This window comes from Pleurodeles waltl, chromosome 10, assembly GCF_031143425.1.
Source record: "Pleurodeles waltl isolate 20211129_DDA chromosome 10, aPleWal1.hap1.20221129, whole genome shotgun sequence".
Lineage (NCBI taxonomy): Eukaryota > Metazoa > Chordata > Amphibia > Caudata > Salamandridae > Pleurodeles > Pleurodeles waltl.
Window position 1 is genome coordinate 652147617 of NC_090449.1, and position 22103 is coordinate 652169719.

General features: G+C 47.2%; 1 protein-coding gene across 2 annotated transcripts in view; it reads left to right on the top strand.

Moving 5' to 3' along the window:
• RBM33 (RNA binding motif protein 33) overlaps positions 1–22103 on the top strand; it is a 739069-nt gene that overhangs the window by 329983 nt on the left and 386983 nt on the right. For both annotated transcript variants that reach the window (XM_069211143.1, XM_069211144.1), the window contains exons 11-13: positions 4349–4481; positions 6842–7593; positions 20232–20417. In XM_069211143.1, the coding sequence (XP_069067244.1) occupies positions 4349–4481; positions 6842–7593; positions 20232–20417 (1071 nt within the window). The remainder of the gene's footprint in view (positions 1–4348; positions 4482–6841; positions 7594–20231; positions 20418–22103) is intronic.

A 22103-nucleotide genomic window follows, 5' to 3' on the forward strand; every position in this document is an offset into this window, starting at 1 on the left:
CCGGTGAGTTTCTGGAGCCAAGGCAGTTGTTGTCTTCTGGTCTTCCTCTGCAGGGGTTTTCAGCTAGGCAGTCCTTCTTCTTGTTGTTGCAGGAATCTAATTTTCTAGGGTTCAGGGTAGCCCTTAAATACTAAATTTAAGGGCGTGTTTAGGTCTGGAGGGTTAGTAGCCAATGGCTACTAGCCCTGAGGGTGGGTACACCCTCTTTGTGCCTCCTCCCAAGGGGAGGGGGTCACAATCCTAACCCTATTGGGGGAATCCTCCATCTGCAAGATGGAGGATTTCTAAAAGTTAGTCACCTCAGCTCAGGACACCTTAGGGGCTGTCCTGACTGGCCAGTGACTCCTCCTTGTTATTCTCATTATTTTCTCCGGCCTTGCCGCCAAAAGTGGGGGCCGGGGCCGGTGGGGGCGGGCAACTCCACTAGCTGGAGTGTCCTGTGGTGCTGTGACAAAGGGGTGAGCCTTTGAGGCTCACCGCCAGGTGTTACAGCTCCTGCCTGGGGGAGGTGTTAGCATCTCCACCCAGTGCAGGCTTTGTTACTGGCCTCAGAGTGACAAAGGCACTCTCCCCATGGGGCCAGCAACATGTCTCTAGTGTGGCAGGCTGCTGGAACTAGTCAGCCTACACAGACAGTCGGTTAAGTTTCAGGGGGCACCTCTAAGGTGCCCTCTGGGGTGTATTTTGCAATAAAATGTACACTGGCATCAGTGTGCATTTATTGTGCTGAGAAGTTTGATACCAAACTTCCCAGTTTTCAGTGTAGCCATTATGGTGCTGTGGAGTTCGTGTTTGACAAACTCCCAGACCATATACTCTTATGGCTACCCTGCACTTACAATGTCTAAGGTTTTGTTTAGACACTGTAGGGGTACCATGCTCATGCACTGGTACCCTCACCTATGGTATAGTGCACCCTGCCTTAGGGCTGTAAGGCCTGCTAGAGGGGTGACTGACCTATACTTGCATAGGCAGTGAGAGGCTGACATGGCACCCTGAGGGGAGTGCCATGTCGACTTACTCGTTTTGTCCTCACTAGCACACACAAGCTGGCAAGCAGTGTGTCTGTGCTGAGTGAGAGGTCTCCAGGGTGGCATAAGACATGCTGCAGCCCTTAGAGACCTTCCTTGGCATCAGGGCCCTTGGTACTAGAAGTACCAGTTACAAGGGACTTATCTGGATGCCAGGGTCTGCCAATTGTGGATACAAAAGTACAGGTTAGGGAAAGAACACTGGTGCTGGGGCCTGGTTAGCAGGCCTCAGCACACTTTCAATTGTAAACATAGCATCAGCAAAGGCAAAAAGTCAGGGGGTAACCATGCCAAGGAGGCATTTCCTTACAAGGCCTCATATCCATTTTTGTCTTAAAACGAGAACCTTTGGTGCTCTTTGGACACACTCTTCCTTGTATATATGCATCAGTGTTAAAAAGCATGAATACTGCCCCAGTCCATTGGAGCACTTGACATGAGCACCATATTACATTACATAAGGTCAGATTAATTTTATTTTAAGCATAGGAGGCTAAGTTATTTGCCCAGAGCCAACGCCGGGATTTGAACTGGTTTGCAAGATCTAAAGTCTGCATGCAGCACTAGCTGTTAGGCTACATTCATATTTTTAATTTGTGTGCAAGTCATACACAAGTGTAATGAGTGGTTATGATCATGTGTAGTGTGCACATTCTCTGTTGAAATAGCTTTGTGAAGTTAAGAAAAACCGCAGAAAATATTAAATGGTTCACCTGCAGTGTTGCTTGAGAATACGTGCAAGGGTGTTTTAAAACTGGACTTATGGACACATTTCAACACCTTTGCACCAGTGATACTTTAACAGTTTTCACAGTGGGGATGCTGACATCAGTGTTACATCACTAAAGTCATAAGGATTGTGAAAAATCCTAGTTTCACCCAAAGTGTAGCACATGTATCCAGCGGGAGACAGGTAAAAGCAAAACATGGAGCTGGTGTTGTATTTTCAAGTAGATTGTTGCAAATATATTACTAAAGCATCACATGGTTCCATTTTCCATTGAAATGGCATCTAAATTTGCAGAAATAGTTTTACTGATAAAACTATGTACCACACAGATGATGATGTGCGGAAATCTGGTTTCTGTGAATATTTATCATTTCACATCACTAAGTAGTGTCTTGATTTGTTTCGATCCTTTCAAAATCGTTTCCATCACACCACAGAATTACAAAAAGTGCTTCCTTTTTGCTTTCCTAAATGCTGATGATTTATACCCCTCCCCCCAACCCTCTTTACAAGCTAAAATGTATTTAGCACTTGTTTTTGGCTAGAAAGAGTGGCATCTTGCAAATCCAATGCTACCAGATAGTCTCCTGCACCCAGGGGAGGTAGAACCTGAGTCAGAGTGAGCATTTTGGACCTCTCCTTTCTGAGGAATAGATTGAGGGACAAAGGTCTAGGATAGGATGAAGGTCCTTGCCCTTTTTGGGCACCAGAAACTAGAGGGAGTAACCACCACAACCTACTTCTGACACAGGGACCCTTTCTATGGCTCCCTTGGCCAAGAGTTGTAACCTTGAGGAGAAGTGCCAAGTGATCCTCCGTTATCCGATCGTAAGATGGTGGAATGGATGGGAGGGTTAGTCTCAAGGGGGCGGCAGTAGCTTCTTCAGGCTGTTTGCAACACCCACTTGTCTGATGTGATGTACTGGCAGGTGATGGCGAATCCTGCCTCCGACTGGTACCTAGTGGGGAAATGTCAGACTAGGATGGTTTGGAGGCTGCTGCGGTGTGGGGCGGGTGGACTGGGTAGACTGCTGGCTCCCTGTTCCACAAGGATGTTGATTCCCAAGTCCGCTGCCACGCAGAGGCTGAGCGGCATGCGCAACATGATGGCTGTAGAGGAACAGATGTGGTTGGGTGCCCCTGTCTTATCCACGAAAGAAGTGAAACGCAAACTGAAGGGGGTGAGGGGCAGCTGCCAGGCCTAAGTACCTGGCTATAGCCCAAGACTCCTCAAAGCGTATGAGTGCCAAGTCTCCTTTGTCGCCGAAGATATGGGTGCCATCAAAGGGCATGTCCATAAAGGTGGATTGGACATCCCCCGAGCCTCAACCAGGCATGGTGCCACAAGGCCACTGTTGATGCAACTGATCTGCCTAGTAAGTCAGTTGTATCCAGCCCACATCATATTGGGAACTTCGCTGCATCTTTCCCATCAGCAACAGCTTGGGAGAAGATGGCATGGACCTTCTCCGAGACCTGTGACAGCACCTGCACAACCGTGTCCTATAAAGTATAGGTGTAATGGCCCAAAAGGAAAGAGGTGTTCACAGACTGCAATGCCAGGCTGGAGGAAAAAACTTCTTCTTACCAAGCTGATCCAGCCTCTTGAATTCCCTATCTGGGGGTACAGAAAGGAATGCGCCTGGGGACGTGGAGGTTTGGCTAACCAAGCTCTCAGTAGTCAGGTGTTAGGAACACTGGGTCATTTGGAGCGGGTCTATGGTGCTGGGCAATTGTCCTGTTTACAGGAGCTCCTGTGTTGTGTTTTGACCAGATCCCCAGCAGAACATCAATGAGGGCTTCAGGAAAGGGCAAAAAAGGTTAAGAAGCTGAAGAACCAGGATAAAGCACCTCTGTCAGGAGGTTAATTCTAACTGCCACAGAAGGCAGCTCAAGGCTCAGGACCTCAGCCACTCTCTGTAGCACCCTTGAGTAGGATGCTCTCTCCTCTGTAACCAGGGTAGAAAGCACATCAGTGATAGGGGAAGTGTCCAGACGACTGGTGTCAATTTCTAGGGGGAAATTCTAAGGTAAGGAATCTGTAACCAGAAGTCGCTATCAGATATTTTGTTTAACTATTAGGAATAAAAATAGTATACCATTATTTGTCTTGAACCTGTAAATGCTTACAGTTCTGCAAAGATAATTAATGCAGGATGATTTTGATTTTCTTAATTCAACACAGATTTAGATTGTTTAAAGCAAAGCTGCTTTCGTTTTCTTATCACGGTGGATGCTAAGTAGACAGCAAAATATCAGAATGGTTTAAGAAGATAAATGTCAACTTTTTTTTTTAAAGAGGGAGTCTTTTAAAATAATAGAAAGGGCTCAGAAATAGGAGGAATGATTTTAGTAAACTTGAGAAGGAATTGAATCCCAGTGGTATTAAAGTGATATAAAAACGTAGACTAATTTTCACATTTATTCTGAATATGTTCTATTTATTTTGGTTGATGCAATTGTGGGAAGTTTCAAAAGTTAATTAATAAATGAATACTTGTTTAAAGGAGATTGCTAATAGGGGTTGATTTTCTCAGATAAGTGTTCTAAATGGTTTCTTTCCTTTTCTTTCACTGTTTTATACAAGGGTCCACCAGATTTCCCTCCGCATGCTCCTCCACATATTACTGGGAATCTAAACCAAGGACCAAGGCTTCCTCCTCCAGAACATTGGAGAAGCCCTCCTCCTGTTCAAGAGAGAGATCAGTTTTTCATTGGAGGTAAGTTTGAGGTGTGATGTGTTTCACAAAACACTTCAAATATTTTGAGAAAGGTAAACTACTTAGAAATAGTTCTGTAGTTTTTGACTTGTGTGTTATTTGCTAAAATATTTTAATCTGTCAACTGTAATTTCGGCCTCCACAAATTACTGTGCTTTTAGATTTCTTTCACAAACACAGAGCTCAGAATAGAGTTGGTGACAGGGAGGAGTGGTTTACTGGTGCTGAAAAATTGAAATAAAAAAGGAATCCTGTCAACTGGGATTCAGGGTGTGGTAGCGGAAAGGGGATGGAGTATAACAGTAGGCCTAAACTTAACAGAATTTAATATAGGGACAAATAGGACTAAAACTGTTCTGCCTTAATTAACTGGTCGCAAGCAAGCTGTGTTTTAAAATATCTTACAGGGTTAAGGTACCCGCTGTAGAGATCTTTGTGTGCCAGCGATGTCTAGCATATGAAAATGCTTAGATAACTATGCCAGTTAATTCTCTTGCTGGAGAGATCATTGTGTGGTCTAGTCATGTGACTCGCCATGAAATATGATAGAGAGTAAATGGGCCTTCTGCGCAGCATAACTTGTAGCACGCAGGTCACTGATTCGTATTTTATGTAATTAGCTCAATGGGTTACTGCTTTTGTCACAGGGATAATTGTGGTGCTTAAAGATCATAAGTTGCAATCCTTGTCATATAGCACAGAGTGTACCGACACCCATCAATGAGCTGTATTCAAACTACAAGACAAAAGTGTAGCACTTTGCTGTTTTACCTCCATCTTATCTTCCTTTCTTCTGAGGGGGCTAAAAACGGTTTCATTGGGTAGTAGTAAAGACTTTAGTACAGACAACCCTAACTTTTACAATCTGTAGATCCCATACACATTTCCAATCCTGACATTTGTGTTTCTCTGGACTGAGCACTTTTCACATATAATACCTACCAGTATGAATATGTGACTGTTACTACACCTTGCAACCTTCCTTGTCATATGCAACATTTCTTGTACATTGACTTACACACTTGCATTATTCATTACCTCTGTATATCATTAGTGTGACATAAAGCCCTCTGTCACCCTACATTGGGATTAGTGCAATAAAATATTTTTTTTAAAGTGCTATATACATGGTTATTAATGTAATTACTCATATAGACAGGTAGCTCTGGCATTCTTACTGTGCATACATTCCTTACAGGGTTTGAAAACATCAAATTCCTGCCTCCAAATCATAGTTTAGCTGTTGCGCATTTGTGAAGTGAAAAGATGAGTGTCCTTGTTTCCTCCATTGCATTGGTATCAAGGTGCTAAACTCCAGTTAGCTGTCAGTCAGTATTAAACTCAAAGGAGTATGGACGCCACTTTAAGTGGGGCATATTTTGTTTGGTCCAGCTGAAAGTAAAAATAAGAGGGCTTCTTCATCCCATGCAGCTTGTGTTTTGAACTCCAAGCAGACACGGTGCTGGTGAAACTCAATGTGTTTTGGTGTCAGCAGATTCATCATATTTCACGGAGGCTGGCACAGATATGGCTAAATAGTAGCTGCTGGATCCCCCCTCATTTCCTTTCACTGGTTTTTACAGGTAAGTAATATTTTCGTCACTTTGCCTAACCGTTTTTTCTGTCTACTTTCCCACTAATGTATGCAGTATGTAGCTTGGGTACCTGTAAGTGTACTTGCATATTTGTAAATTTGATTGATATTTTGATTTTTGTATCCTCACTCTGACAAAGCAATACCCAGTCCTGTCCCCTGAAGCTTCTGTGTAAAAGAATATTTCCAGATGTAGTAAAGGGCCCAGTCAATGTGCTGGTAGTGTAAGCTTCCCTTATTTCTCTACACCACATTCATCCCATTTTGGTGATATCACTGACCCCCATAACATGGGCCACAGTTGAATTGGGTCATGTTCCAGGTCACACTCATGACACCTGTTGTTTAGTCTGGAATGCCACCATTTCAGTGACTGACTTTAGAAACCCCTTGTAAATTGAATGTTTGGGATTTGAAATATTGTTAAATATCCATTTAGTCAGCAGTTTCTGTCAAATAACCATAGGAAACTAAACTTAAATTCTAATGTTTTAGTGATTAAGATATTGAACTTTTGTAGTGATCCAGCTTTCTACCAAAATGCCATTGTTACTGAAATTGGATATCCCTTATCACAAGTATTATTATTATTATTATTATTTTTTAAATGGCTTGAGCTGTTGGGTAGCACTTTGCAGAAATTTATATCCTGCTGTATGACAACGGTCTCATGATTGTCCAGTGTTCATTTGAGATTGTTCAGTAACATGTTACATTGCTTTGTAAATCTGCAGACTTAATGTTATACACATTTGTTTTTCTCTAGATCCACGTTTCCCAAGTCATCATGTATTTGACCAGCGAAGTCCGCCCCCTCCACATCCGCCACCTCTTCTGAACAGCAACCATCCTATACCCGCACCAGGTCCACTCTCTTTCAATCAGTCAGGACCAGGCTTTAATCCCCAAGGACAGCAGTCTGGATTTAATATACAGAGTCAACAGGCAACCTTTAGTCCACAGGGACAGCCGCCTGGTTACAATCTGCAGGGTCAGCAGTCTAGCTATAACCAGCATGGACAGCCTCCTAGGTTTAGTCATCAGGGCCAACCACCTGTATTTAATCAGCAAGGACATCAGTCAGGATTTAGTCAGCCCGGACAACAACCTGGGTTTAATCAACAGGGGCAGCAGCTTGGTTTTGCACAAGGCCAGCAGTCAGGATTTAATCAGATTCAGCCACCAGGGTTTAATCCTATGGGTCAGCCATGTGGGTTTACTCAGCAAGGGCAGCAGTCTGGGGTTAATCAACATGGGCAACAATCTGGTTATAATCAACATGGTCCACAGTCTGAGTTTAATCAGCAAGGGCAGCATTCTGGATACAGTCAGCATGGGCCACAGTCTGGCTTTCCTAGAGATCGAACTGTACGTCCGAGTATACAATCTCCTGGTGGTCCACTACTTCACTACAACCAGCCAGCAGCAGGGAGTACAAGACCTTTCGTTGCTCCTAGGCAGCAGTTCCCTCCAAGTCCTGGACAGCCATTTATATCTCATGCACAGTCTAACATGCAGGTAAGACTGATTTCGGTACAGCTTATTTTCATTGTGGTCTTTATCTAAAACTTAACCTGAATGTAATCTTTTTTTCAATCATAATATCCGGAATAGAGCCCTACAGTTTATATATTTTTGGTCACCAATCTCCTCCCAAAGTTACATTGCTTAATATTTGTATTTGGACTTCGAGAAGATGATTAATTAGCTTTGAGGATCTTGAACCTTTTAATCTGTAAAATCAATATTTTTCTGATAGAGACTTTAAGCTGCAGATTCCTTATCTTAAAATTATCCCCAGGCATCAGATTGGATCCTGAAGTGTTTTATGAGAAGATAGGTGGCATTGTTCGGCTTCACATGGCATCATCAGTGTCGTCCGCGCTGGAAGTAAAGTGCAGTGGCTATATAGGCGCCACCCCAACTCACTGTCAGTTCTTTCCTCTCCTCGCCAGTAAGCCCAGCTCTAGAAAATAGGTACCCACTGTCACTTTTTGACTGACCTTTTTCAACCTTTTGTCAAAGACGTTTTTGAGACCTTGTCTGCTGGTGTGGCGGGGATGTCGATGAAGGCCTATGGTGCCTGCGACTGGCAAATGTCAGTAACGGACCCACACTTGGTCTGCCTCTAGTGTCTTGAGCAGAACCACAACACCAAGACCTGTGTTGATTGTCATACCATGCTACCACAAGGCCTTGAGGGAGCAGTCCCTCAAGATCCTTGCTACTAGACGTGGAATCTGCAACAGTCTTGATCCTGGTCAAGAGGTAGGTCCCAGGATTGGTCGTAGTACCATTGATCTTCGTTGCAGTCAGAGTCGTCTGGGCGTTCAGGTAAGTCCCATAAGCACAAGAAGTCGTCGCAAAAGGCGATGAACTGATGAAACAAGGGAATTTCGGCAGTCAAGGCCTTGCTCTGTGGTTGAGCCTGTGCCTGGGCTGTCCTTATGTGTCCTGAGTTTCTAGGAGCCGGAGCGACCCCTGCCCAACTCTGTGCGTTTTATGAGACCATGCACCTCATATTTGGGCAGTCCATCCCCGCCGGCGTGCCTTTGGGCCCTGCAGATTCAGGAGGGTCCCTTCCTGGTCTGTGACTGGCCGGTTCGCCCCAGCACCAGGCGAGCTCTCCATGGATGGATCCAGACTGGTGCTGGTCGAGCCACCTCAACCTTCCTGGGTGTGGCTTCAGTGCTGATGTCCCCTGCATCTACCAGTGCCAACGTCCCCATTCCCATCCCCGACTCCAACACGTAGCCAGATTGGCATCGTCAGACTCCAGTGCCGACAGGAGTCCTTCCTTCCGGGCCGGAGTTATGCCCTATTCCTATTTGCTAGGACTTGGGTAAGAATGGAGAGGTGCCACTGGAGCCTTAAGAATAGCAGCACTTAGATTATACAGAGGACACCTGGTGTGAGGATCTGACATAAGCCAGCTAGACTGCACACCTCCAGATACTGGCTTGGTCTTTCTTCCTACCATGGCTATGGAGGAGGGAGCCTCATTTGCAATGGTGGTGAGACTGGCAGCTGATATCCTGGACCTTCAGCTCCCACATTGGCAGTCAAGACGAGCATCTTGATGGAGGTGCTTCACCTGGGATTTCCCCCTCAGAACCTTTACTTAATAAAGCCCTCACAGATGTCCTATTTGGACCCTGGGGGATGCGTCACTGTTGCAGTTTTTCTTGAAGTGGGGAGACAGGCCGGTAGGGCTGGGGCCAAAGCAGTTGGTGTCTCCGTCTTCTCTGCAGGGCTTCAAGTCAGCAGTCCTTCTTCGTCTTCAGGTTGCAGGAATCTAGTTTCCTAGGTTCTGGGGAGCCCCTAAATACTGAATTTAGGGGTGTGTTTAGGTCTGGGAGGGCAGTAGCCAATGGCTACTGTCCTTGAGGGTGGCTACACCCTCTTTGTGCCTCCTCCCTGAGTGGAGGGGGGTGGCACATCCCTATCCCTATTCCTATTGGGGGGAATCCTCCAAAATCAAAATGGAGGATTTCTAAAGGCAGGGGTCACCTCAGCTCAGGACACCTTAGGGGCTGACCTGACTGGTGGGTGACTCCTCCTTTTTTTCTCATTATCTCCCCTGGACTTGCCGCCAAAAGTGGGGGCTGTGTCCAGGGGGCGGGCATCTCCACTAGCTGGAGTGCCCTGGGGCATTGTAACACAAAGCCTGAGCCTTTGAGGCTTACTGCTAGGTGTTAAGTTCCTGCAGGGGGGAGGTTTGAAGCACCTCCACCCAGAGCAGGCTTTTGTTTCTGTCCTCAGAGAACACAAAAGGCCCTCACCACATGGGGTCAGAAACTCGTCTCTCAGCAGCAGGCTGGCACAGACCAGTCAGTCCTGCACTGAACAATTGGGTAAAATACAGGGGGCATCTCTAAGATGGCTTCTGTGTGCATTCTTTAATAAAAACCAACACTGGCATCGGTGTGGGTTTATTATTCTGAGACGTTTGATACCAAACTTCCCAGTATTCAGTGTAGCCATTATGGAGCTGTGGAGTTCATTTTTGACAAACTCCCAGACCATATACTTAATTTGGCCACAACTGTACTGAGAATAGACTTAGACACTGTAGGGGCATATTGCTCATGCAGCTATGCCCTCTCCTGTGGTATAGTGCACCCTGCCTTAGGGCTGTAAGGCCTGCTAGAGGGGTGACTTACCTATGCCACAGGCAGTATTTTGTACGCATGGCATCCTGAGGAGGATGCCATGTCGGCTTTGCCTTTTTCTCTACACCAACACACACAATCTGCAATGGCAGTGTGCATGTGTTGGGGTGAGGGGTCCCTTAGGGTGGCACAACACATGCTGAAGCCCTTAGGGACCTTCCCTGGTCACAGGGCCCTTGGTACCACTGGTACCTTTTACAAGGGATTTATCTGTGTGTCAGAGGTGTGCCAATTGTGGAAACAATGGTACATTTTAGGTGAAAGAACACTGGTGCCGGGGCCTGGTTAGCAGGGTCCCAGCACACTTCTCAGTCAAGTCAGCATCCGTATCAGGCAAAAAGTGGGGGGTAACTGCAACAGGGAGCCATTTCCTTACACCCATGCTATGGCTATTCACTATACGTTGTGGACTGGACACAACTGACTCACTAGGCAAACAGTTTCATCGTCTTTAGCCCTTAGGTGCCAAGCCTGGCTCGTTTTTCGGGGGATGTTCAAGCCTTGCTTATGGACATCCCCTTTGATGGCTCCCATCTCTTAGGAGACAAGGCGGACTCAGCGCTGGAGCACTTCAAGGATAGCAGAGCTACGGCCAAGACCATAGAGAGGGTGCTGGCGTAAGAAGTAGGTTGTGGTTAATTATGCTACTTTCCTGTGCCTAGGGAGGTTAGAAGTCATCTGTAGGAAACTGAGTTGTGGTTGCAGAAGCACCCCCCCCACTTTCACACTTTTTGTCTTGTTTTTGATGCAACTTCAACTGAAGTTCACTGGGTTCCTGCTAACTAAGTCCCTGTGCCAGTGTTCCTTCCCCAAAAACAAGACCACTGTTCACTTGATCTAGAAGTGCCTAGGCCTTTAGAACCTCTGAATGTCCTTAGTAAGAGGTGCCTCTGCTACCTGAGTCATTAGTACTAAACAGGGTTCCCTAAGTGCTGCAGCATAACTTGTACCACTCTAAGGGACACACCACCAAACTCATATGGACTGCCACTGTAGATTGCATGATAAGGTGCTTTGAAAAGTGAGAACACAACATGAGACACACTTGTGTGCCATGTCCCCGAACACTGCCTGTAATTTTTGTAAGCCACCCCTACAGCAGGTCTAACAGCCCTAAGGCAGGGTGCATTATGTTACAGATCAGGACAACTCTGCCTGAGCGGATATGCTCCTGCTATGTCTTTGTCAATCCTTATACTTAGTAAGTGAACAAGGAAGCCTTTTAAGTACATGTGCAGGACACTGGTCAGTAAGAGTTCCCCTAGGTACATTATGACTTCACTGAAACAACAGATGTTTGCTATCAATTATCTTGTATTAATAAACCCTCACTGATTCCAGTGAGAGATTTATTAATACATGCACCCAGAGGGCACCTTAGAGGGCGCCCCCTTAAAAAACTACCAACTGCTGGTGTGCTGACTGACTGTTTTTCACCAGTCTGCACCAACAGACAAAGATTTGACCCCAAGGGTGAGAGCTCTTGCTCTTGGGCAGTCAGGAACAAAGCCAGCTCTTGCAGGGGTATTGCATAACCCTCGTAACAGGATGTCTTGCAAATCTGCATTCCAAGACAAGGGAGCTTCAAAGAGCCTTTGGTATGCATATCTGACTTCCTTCAGAGGTGAGGAGATGATATTCTCCCTGACACAGGGCCCAATTGGCACCTGAATAGGCAGGAAAAATAGCTATTAAAGAGGCTTGTTGCATTTGCAAGCTGCACACACCTCGATGGTGACCAGCCTGAAGTGAAGACATTAGGAATTATGCTATCTTGTGTGTGGGTGAATTAGGACCTCTGGGACAGGGTGATGCCCACTCCCCAAAGCAGGTGGTCATCATAGGGGGTGTAGTGACCCCAGGAGTAAGTAGCTCATTGGCTGATATACCCTCTACCCTTAATGCCCCTAAATTGAGTATTTAGGGGTCCCACTGATGCCAGATTTTCAGATCTCTGCTGGACACAAAAAAAGTGGACCAATAAGACTGCTTACAAGAGTAGCACAACTGACTTGGCGGCAACCAAGCCAGCCTGCCTTCTATATCCGACCCTTGTGGAGCAATTGATCTGTCCTGCCACTGTGCAGATTCCAATAATCCCAGAGAGCGGCCAGTACTTCACAAATCGCCAGAAGAATCTCCCTAGTAGCAGAGGAGCTGCTTCCCTGCATCTGCAGGCACCGCTTGTAAAGTCCGGTACTCTGCCCAGTTGGCTTTCAGGCCCCCCACGGGATCAACAAGCCAGTAGAAGTCTGTTTGGAGCCCAGGAGGTTAGCCCCACCACTTTACCGAAGTTCTGAGATGCTGAACTCACTCAGAGGCTCACTGTACCTGGAGTACTGGACCCCTTACAGCAACCAAGCTTTGTTGATGTTCTAGTCTGGACTCCAACAGCACATTGCAGATCTACCATAGAGGAATGTCAGGATCGACAAAGCCATTCAGGAGAGTGGCCCCACTGCCCTGTTTCCTCTCCTCTTCTGGTCATCAAGACCCAGAGCAAGTCCCTGACCACCGGGACCTGCTGCCTCAAAGCACCTCTGCACCCGAGCCCCACAGCCCGAGTCCACGGGAGTTGTTGGTGCCCATGGGGTCCTGAGACCCTCTGGACCTGGGCCCATCCTTGGGTTTCGCCAGACTGGACTTTGTCGCCACCTGCAGCCTCTTTCTGCAGGTCCTCTCTAATTGCTAGTAACTCCAGTACCGGACCGACCCCAAAAGACACCACTGCATTCAAGCCCCACAGCCCGAGAAGTGGACCAGTGTGTTTCTTTACGTGCCAGCGGACATCAAGGGTCAAGAACACCCCCTCCTCCCTCCCACCCCCGGTGGGTACCCCTGGACTGGCCGTCCTGTCCCAGTTTGCAGCGACTTCCCAACCAGACTGTTCCCCTGTGAAGTGAATGGGATACCGGATGCTGTAACACACCTCTGTACCTGGATGCACCAGTGCCTCCTGAGTTGTCCTGTTGGTGCTGCCTTGGACCTTGCTCAATGCTTACCTTAACTCCAAAACTTTGTCCTGTATGTCACTGCTAAGTACTTGTATGCAGTATATGGTCCCCCGCCCCCCATAGGATAGCATTACTGCTCCAAAAAAATGCAGTCAACTTTTGAAAACTAAATTCATAACTAGAAAAGAACGTACCTGATTCCAATGATCATTGTATCTAAATTTTTATAAAGGTATATATTATTTTTAGAAACTGGTGTTGGATTTCTTTATTGAGTGTGTGTCTCACGTAATGCCTATGTGTGTGCAATACATTCTTAGCACTGTCCTCTGATATGCCTAACTGCTCTCCCACAATACCACAAAAGAGAGCATTTGGGGTGTCATTTGTGTCTCTGTTATGCCTTTGGGATTCGCCTGTACTCTTTGCACAGTTTACCACTTTTTGGTCAACTATATAAAGAGCAAGATTCCTGTTCAAAACCGGTCTCCTCAATTTCTTCCTGAAAAAGTAGAAATTCAGACTACTCATGCTTGCTCAAATCCTGTCTGCCTTGGACCTGGGAGACTTGAAGGTAGTTTTGGCCTTAAAAGACTCATACTTCCACATTCCAATCCTGCCCGCCTACAGACGTTGCCTGTGGTTCATGGTAGGTCACAAGTACTTTCAGTCTGCCGTGCTTGCCTTTGGCCTTACCAACACCCCTTGTGTATTTACCAAGGTGACGGTGGTGATTGCTGTGAATCTGCGGAGATCAGGGATACCAGATTTTCCTTAGCTTGATGACTGGCTGCTGAAGGCGGGCTCGTTTCAGGTGGTTGTCTCCCACCTCCAGACTACTGCTGACCTCCTGCACTCACTGGGGTTCACTAACCACATGCTAAAGTTACACCTGATCCCTTCTCAGATGCTCCCTTTCATCAGAGCTGTTCTGGACTCAGTGCAGTTTCGGGCTTATCCTCCTGAATAGGAAACCAGGAATATTCAGGCAATGATTCCGATAGTTCAGCTTCTAGTGTGGGTTTTGGTGTGGCTGACTTTGATACTGCTGTGCCTCATGGCCTCCTGCATCCTGCTAGTGATGCATGCCTTTTCCTAGTGATGCATGTCTTTTGGGATATGCTGGCTCTTCACTGGGACCTAAAGTTCCAGTAGCAGCAGCAGCAGGGGAATATCTCCGACATGGCCCAGATCTCAGAGGTCACTGCAAAAGGTTTGCAGTTGTGGCTGATGGACCATGAATGGGTCAAAAGCAGACTCCTTTCCCTTCCCCAGCCATATCTCACAATGGTGACAGATGTGTCACTCCTGGAATGAAGTGGCCATCTTGGAGAGGTGGAGATCAGGACACGGGTCTCCATTAGAATCTGGACTCCACATCAACCTGTTGGAGCTCCAAGCAATCCAACTGCCATTAAAAGCCTTTATACCCCTGTAGGAATGTGCCTCTTTTGACATGGTTACCCCCCACTTTTTGCTTGGTATCTGATATTATTTAGACTGAAAGTGCACTGGGTTCCTGCTAACCTGGTCTCCAGAGCCAGATCTCTTGCCCAAAACTGACAGTTGTTTCCCCAGTTGGCAAAACCTTAAGCACCCTCTTTAAGTCCCTAGTAAATGGTAGCTCTTGTGCCTAGGCCTGGGGTCCCTAAAGAGGGTCCCTAAGGGCTGCAGCACGAATTGTGCCACCCTAAGGGACCTCTCAACAAGCACATGACAGGCTACCATTGCAGGCTGCGTGTCTTGATGCAGACAAAAGTGAAAACATAGCCTGTGTGCCAAGTCTCCTAACACTGCATGCAATATATATATGTCACCCCTGTAGCAGGCCTTACATCCCTAATGCAGGGTGCATTATATCACATTTGAGGGTATATCTGCATGAGCAGATATGCCTCTTGTAGAAAAATGGCTCCCTGTTGTAGTTACCCCCCACTTTTTGCCTGATCTTGATGCTGACTTGACTGAGAAGTATGCTGGGACCCTGCTAACCAGGCCCCAGCGCCAGTGTTCTTTCACTAAATATGTACCATTGTTTCCACAATTGCCACACTCCTGGCACACAGATAAGTCCCTTGTAAACGGTACCAGTGGTACCATGGGCCCTGTGACCAGGAAAGGTCCCTAAGGGCTGCAGCATGTGTTGTTGCCACCCTGAGGGACCCCTCACCTAACACATGCACACTGCCATTGCAGATTGTGTGTGTTGGTGGGGAGAAAAAGGCAAAGTCGACATGGCATCCCCCTCAGGATGCCGTGCACACAAAATACTGCCTGTGGCATAGGTAAGTCACCCCTCTAGCAGGCCTTGCAGGCCTAAGGCAGGGGTCACTATAGCAATGAGCAATATGCAACTACAATGTCTAAGTCTATTCTTAGACATTGTAAGTACAGTGATGCCATATTAAGTATATGGCCTAGGAGTTTGTCAAAACGAACTCCACAGCTCCATAATGGCGACACTGAATACTGGGAAGTTTGGTATCAAACTTCTCAGAATAATAAACCCACACTGATGCCAGTGCTGGATTTATTTTAAAAAATGCAAGCAGAGGGCATCTTAGAGATGCCCCCTGTATTTTACCCAATCCTTCAGTGCAGAACTGACTGGTCTGTGCCAGCCTGCCACTGAAACGAGTTTCTGAACCCCAAGGGTGAGAGCCTTTGTGCTCTCTGAGGCCAGAAACAAAGCCTGCACTAGGTGCACCCCCCTGCAGGAACTGTAACACCCAGCAGTGAGTCTCAAAGGCTCAGGCTTCGTGTTACAGTGCCCCAGGGCACTCTAGCTTGTAGAGATGCCCGCTTCCTGGATACTGCCCCCAGACCTAAACACACCCCTAAATTAAGTATTTAGGGGTGACCCTGAACCCAGGAAATCAGATTTCTGCTACCTGAAGAAAGAAGGACTGCTGACCTGAAAGCCCCACAGAGATGACAGAGACACCAACTGACTTGACCCCAGGCCTATCGGCCTGTTTCCAGACTCAAAGAACCTGCACAGCGACGCATCTGACCGGGACCAGCGACCTCTGAGGAATCAGACGACTGCCCTGAACCTAAAGGACCAAGAAACTCCAGAGAACAGCAGCACTGTTCAGAACCTGCAACAACTTTGCAACAAAGAAGTAACTTTTAAAGAGACTCTCCCTTCTCGCCGGAAGCGTGAGACTTCACAATCTGCACCCAACCCCCTCAGCTTGAGTTTGGAGAAACCAACACCGCAGAGAGGCTCCCAGGCGACTCCAATGACGTGGACACCCTGAGGCGCCCCCCCCCCCCTGGACTCCCACAGCGACGCCTGCAGAGAGAATACAGAGGCTCCCCCTGACCACGACTGCCTGGTAACAAAGGAACCCGACGCCTGGACCAAGTACTGCACCCGCAGCCCCCAGGACTGAGAGGAACCACCTACTAGTGCAGGAGTGACCAGCAGGCGGCCCTCATCCTAGCCCAGTCGGTGGATTGCCCGAGAAGCCCCCCTGTGCCCTGCCTGAATCACCTAAGTGACCCCGGGTCCCTCCATTGCTTTCAATAGCAAATCCCACGCCTACTTTGCCTACTGCACCCGGCTGCCCCTGTGCCACTGAGGCTGTGTTTTGTGGGCTTGGCCCCCCCCCATGCTCTACAAAACCTTCCTTGTCTGCTCCTCAAGGACGCAGGTATTTACCTGTAAGCAGACTAGGACTGGAGCACCCCTGTTCTTCATAGGTGCCTATGTGTTGTGGGCCCCCTTTGACCTCTGCACCTGACCGGCCCTGTGTTACTGGTGCTTTGGCTTTGGGGTTGCCTTGAAACCCCAACGGTGGGCTGCCTATGCCCAGGAGACTGACTGTGAAAGTGCTCTACTTACCCGAGAAACCTAACCATACTTACCTCCCCCAGGAACTGTTGATTTTTGCACTGTCCACTTTTAAATTAGCTTATTGCCATTTTAACCAAAACTGTGTGTACTACTGTTTTAAATTAAAGTTATATACTTACCTGTGTGTGAAGTACCTTGCATTTTATGTACTTACCTCAAATCTTAAATCTTGTGGTTCTAAAATAAATTAAGAAAATATTTTTCTATATAAAACCTATTGGCCTGGAGTTAAGTCTGAGTGTGTGTTCCTCATTTATTGCCTGTGTGTGTACAAAAAATGCTTAACACTCTGATAAGCATCCTACTCGACCACACTACCACAAAATAGAGCATTACTATTGCCTAATTTTGCCACTATCAACCTCTAAGGGGAACCCTTGGACTCTGTGCACACTATCTCTTACTTTGAGATAGTATATACAGACCCAACTTCCTACAAACGGTTTTCAAGAAAATGGCAAATTTCTGTTTTAAAAGTTGACCTCAATTTTCAAAGACCGTTCTGGGGGAAAGAAATGTTAGTACAGTTTTTGAGGTGAGTATCAGATTTACAGTTCCAGTCTCCGGGTGTTAGGATGTCCACATGTTGGGGTTCAAGTTAACCACAAACACTCACCACCAGCAACACAGGGCCGGCTGGGGGCAGAGGTCAAAGGTGATGAACGACTTAAAATTAAGTCCTATGGAGACTTCAGGGGGACTTGCAATCAGGCCTGCTTGCAGGTAAGTACCTGCGTCTTCGGAGGACAGATCAGGGGGGTTTAGGTGAGCACCAGTGGTTGGGGGGGGCACAGCTCAGCACCAAACAGACATCCTCAGCGTCACAGGGGCGGCTGGGTGCAGGGTGAAAACTTACCGTCGGCCTCCCAATGCTTTTCAATAGGTGGAACTTTTGGAGGAAGGGGGTGGGGTCACAAAGATGCTGCAGGCTAGGTCCAGGAGGGGTCGTTTCTGGAAACCCACAGGCTGGACAAGAGGGGCAGCCTGCTGAACGTTGCTGGACCGGTGGTCAGATACCCCAAACCAGAGGGCTGCGGGTGCAGGGGTACCTTTAGGCGTCCGGAATCTTCATCCGGTTCTCTCGTGATCAGGCGGAGTCCTTCGGATTTAGGCTGCAGGTGTTGTCGTGTTGGACAGGAGGGGTCAGCCCAGGGTGGACACTGTCAAAATCACCTTGGGACCAGCCCTAGTCGGTTGGGCCACCTGGACACGTGCCGTGGGCTTCTGGTGCAGAGTGGGCAGGACTTGCGGATCTGGGCCGGTTCTGGAGTCCTTTGCTAGAGTTGCGTTTTGGACGGGGCTGTTATCCACAGGAGATCTTAGTCCTCTGGGTTGCAGGCAGTCCGCTTGAGGCTTTTAAGAGGTTGCAGGTCCTGCAGAATGTGTCGCATTTTTGTAGCAGGGCATCAGAAGCTGGAGACGGGCCTGTAGGTCTTGGGCCAAGCCAATATGTGTCTTCATTCTTCTCTGCTGGGTGTCAGCTTAGCAGTCCTTCTTCTTTCTTCTTGAGGTCGCCAGGAATCTGATGTTAGGTTCAGGGGAGGTCTTAAATCCTGGATTTATGGGCGTCAAAGGGGCCAGAGGGTAGTAGCCAATGTCTACTGTCCCTGAGGGTGAGTGCTCCCTTTCCGGTGTCCATTCCCTTTGGCGAGGGGGACACAGACCTAACCCTATTGGTCCCTGTCCTCCAAACCAATATGGAGGATTTTGCAAGGAGGGGGTCACTTAAGCTCTGGACACCTTATGGGTGGTCCTAGCTGAAGTGGTCACGCCTCCTAGTTTTCCCTAACTTTCCCGCCGGATTTGCCGCCAAAAGTAGGGCTTTGTCTGGGGGGTGGGCAGCTCCACTATCTGGAGTGCCCTGGGGCACTGTAACAAGAGGTCTGAGTTTTTTTAGGCTTTCTGCCAAGTAATACAGTTTCTGCAGGGGGGGAGGTGTCAAGCACCTCCACCTAGTGCAGGCTTTGTTTCTGGCCACAGAGGGCACAAATGCTCTCACCCTATGTGGTCAGAAACTTGTCTAGAAGTGGCAGACTGGCACAAACCAGTCATTTCTGCACTAGGCGTTTGGATAAAATACAAGGGGCATCTCTAAGATGCCCTCTGGGTGCATTTTTCAATAAATCCAACACTGGCATCAGTGGGTTTATTGTGCTGAGACGTTTGAAACCATACTTCAGTGAAACCATTTATGGAGCTGTGAAGTTCGTAATGACAAACTCCAAGACCATAACTCAGTATGGCCACACTGCACTTACAATGTCTAAAAATGGACTTAGACCGCGTAGGGACATATTGCTCATGCAACTACACCCTCACCTGTTGTATAGTGTACCCTGCCTTAAGGCTGTAAGGCCTGCTAGAGGGGTGACTTACCTATGTCACAGGAAGTAGTTTGTGGGAATGGCACCCTGAAAGTGGGGGATCTTCCCTAGTCACAGGGCCCTTGGTACCATGGGTACCTTTTACAAAGGGCTTAACTGTGTGCCAAGTGTGCCAATTGTGGAAACAGTGGTACAGTTGTGGGAAAGAACTAGTGCTGGGGTCTGGTTAGCAGGATCCCAGCAAACTCTGTCAAGTCAGCATCAATATCAGGCAAAAAGGGAGGGAGTAACCATGCCAAAAGGGGTACTTTCATACAGTGTACTTATCTGTGAATCTGCATTCCTGTTTTCCTCCTATAGGTTAACATTAAAGACTTTGAAAATTGAACTGTCGATTTATTTTGAAACAGCAAAATATTTTTAATAGAAAAACAGCTTACCTTATATCTTACTTCTTTGGTTCAAAGCATATATAAAATAAATTGTTATTTTTTTAGATTGGTCTCAAATGTATTTTTATTCTTTGTATGTGTGTCTCATTTATTGACTCTGTGGGTACAACAAATGCTTAACATGACTCCTTGATAAGCTAACTGCTTGCCCACACTACCTCAGAAGGAGCACTAGACTTATCTATTTCTGCCAATGCAAACCTTTGGGGATCCACTTGACTCTCTGCAGAGTGTACTTCATTTTAGTGCACTATGTAGAGAGCCAGGTTGTTAGAACCACTTAATTTTCCTTCCTAAATATTATTATCCATGATGATGAAATAGTATAGCTGACAAATGAAATTTTAGGATGGAACAAATTGAACTATTTTTTTTGTGTTTTTCCATTTTAGGGTCTCTTGCATCACCCACCACCGCCCACACCACCGCATCATCATCATCATCTTGCAGGTCCCCCACAGCCACTTTTGCCCGTTTCATTATCTCCTTTCAGACCTCACATACAGGCTGCACAACAACAGCAAAACACTAATCGAATGCAGTTCCCCCAGCGTCAAGGTCATATAAAACCACGACATGTGAGTATTATCAGTTAACTTTTTTCCTGAGGAAGCCGTCTGGTCTCACTGTCAGTTTAGTGTTTCGACCTTCTGTTTTCGCTGTAGTTTTATTTTCAAATAGTTTTTGCTTTTTTACTTTTGCATGTGTTTGTGTATATTGCAATGCTATGTTGACATTAGTAGAAATGCTAGCTATGTAGAAAGCTCTGCATTTTGAAGTGCCTCATCTCAACTATTCATAATGATGTCAATATATTGGACAGAATTTTATTTCTGAACAATTTAAAGGCATTTGTGTATTTACGTTTGGACTACTGTAACAATTGGATTATCAGTTTACTTGTCATAATTTGTACCTAATTAAATTAAAGACCATGAGCTCAATAGTGCATTATGTAATACATATTTTCTGATGGATTCTTCAGTCTGTAGGTTCTTCACCTTTAGAATATCCCCCAAGCAGCAGACTGGATCCAGAAGTTTTCACAACAGTTTTTCTGTCTGCCACTAGGTAGCCACGTGCAGCTCCACATTGACTTAGTTACGTCCAGTGGTGGAGCAGAGCCTCATGTAATTGCTACCCCTGCTCATCAAGGTTGATTACTTTTGTATGTAGATCTGGAGATATGCTCCCTCTTTTGTCAATGACGAATACTTCCAAGTTGTTTTTTCAGTGTGCAAGGGACCAATATCCCCACTGAAGGCTTACTGGGTCCAGACTGTGGCCCTCATTATGAACATGGATGCCCGTTCCGCAGCGGTGGTGGTAGAAACCGCCAACAGAGGAGCGGTCAGGACCACCAAATAATGAACCAAGCGAAACTCATGCATCCTGCACACCACCCACCACCAGGAAAGGAGTCCCGCTGACGACGGCAGAGACCGCCTACAGGCCGTCGGAAAGGCCCAACCCGCCCATCAAATTATGAACCACCATTCCGCCGCCAGTTCCGGGGCGGGAACCACTGCCACACAAAGCCAGGCGGAAAAGAAACAAATAGAAGGAAACACCCACCGGAGGTCAACAAAATGTGCAGCGGCAGCCATGGACAGAGAGCTGCAGATCATGCCAGCCTTGCTCCTTGCCATATATCTACACAGCCGAGACTGCTGACGAAGACGACAACGGTAAGTACCGCAACCTACAAAACAAGGGAGGAAAGGGCAAAGTTACATACCCACCCACTCCACCCACCGCGCAAAGCCCTCTCCAACCCTTCCCAGCAGCAATAGTCAGACACCCCACACCAAGAGGGATGTACCCGACCGAAGGCCACTGCGACTTGGCCATAGGACATACAATAGCACGACAGCCATAAATTATTTAAACAAACACCAGGGTGGAACTGCGTGCAGCACAAACACAGGCCACACAGAAACTTTATTCAGTAGCTCAGTGAGCTAAATGATGCTAACAAGGCCAATGGCCAGTCCATAAACAGTCAATTGTCCTTGGCCACAGCTGGCCACACCTGACTCCCACAAGTGCTGGGTACTCCACTCAACAGGGCACCATAGGGGGAACCGGGCACCTCACGGAATGGGGGCAGAGGGGGTGGGGATTTACAACGGGGGTGGGACTTAGACTTGCGTGAGGAGGTTGGAAATGGGGGTGGGCTTCTCCTTTGAAGGGGCTGTTTGGCTCTGGCAGAACAGGATGCCTTAGGCTCTGAGCAGGTCTTCTTCTTAACTGGAGAAGGGGCA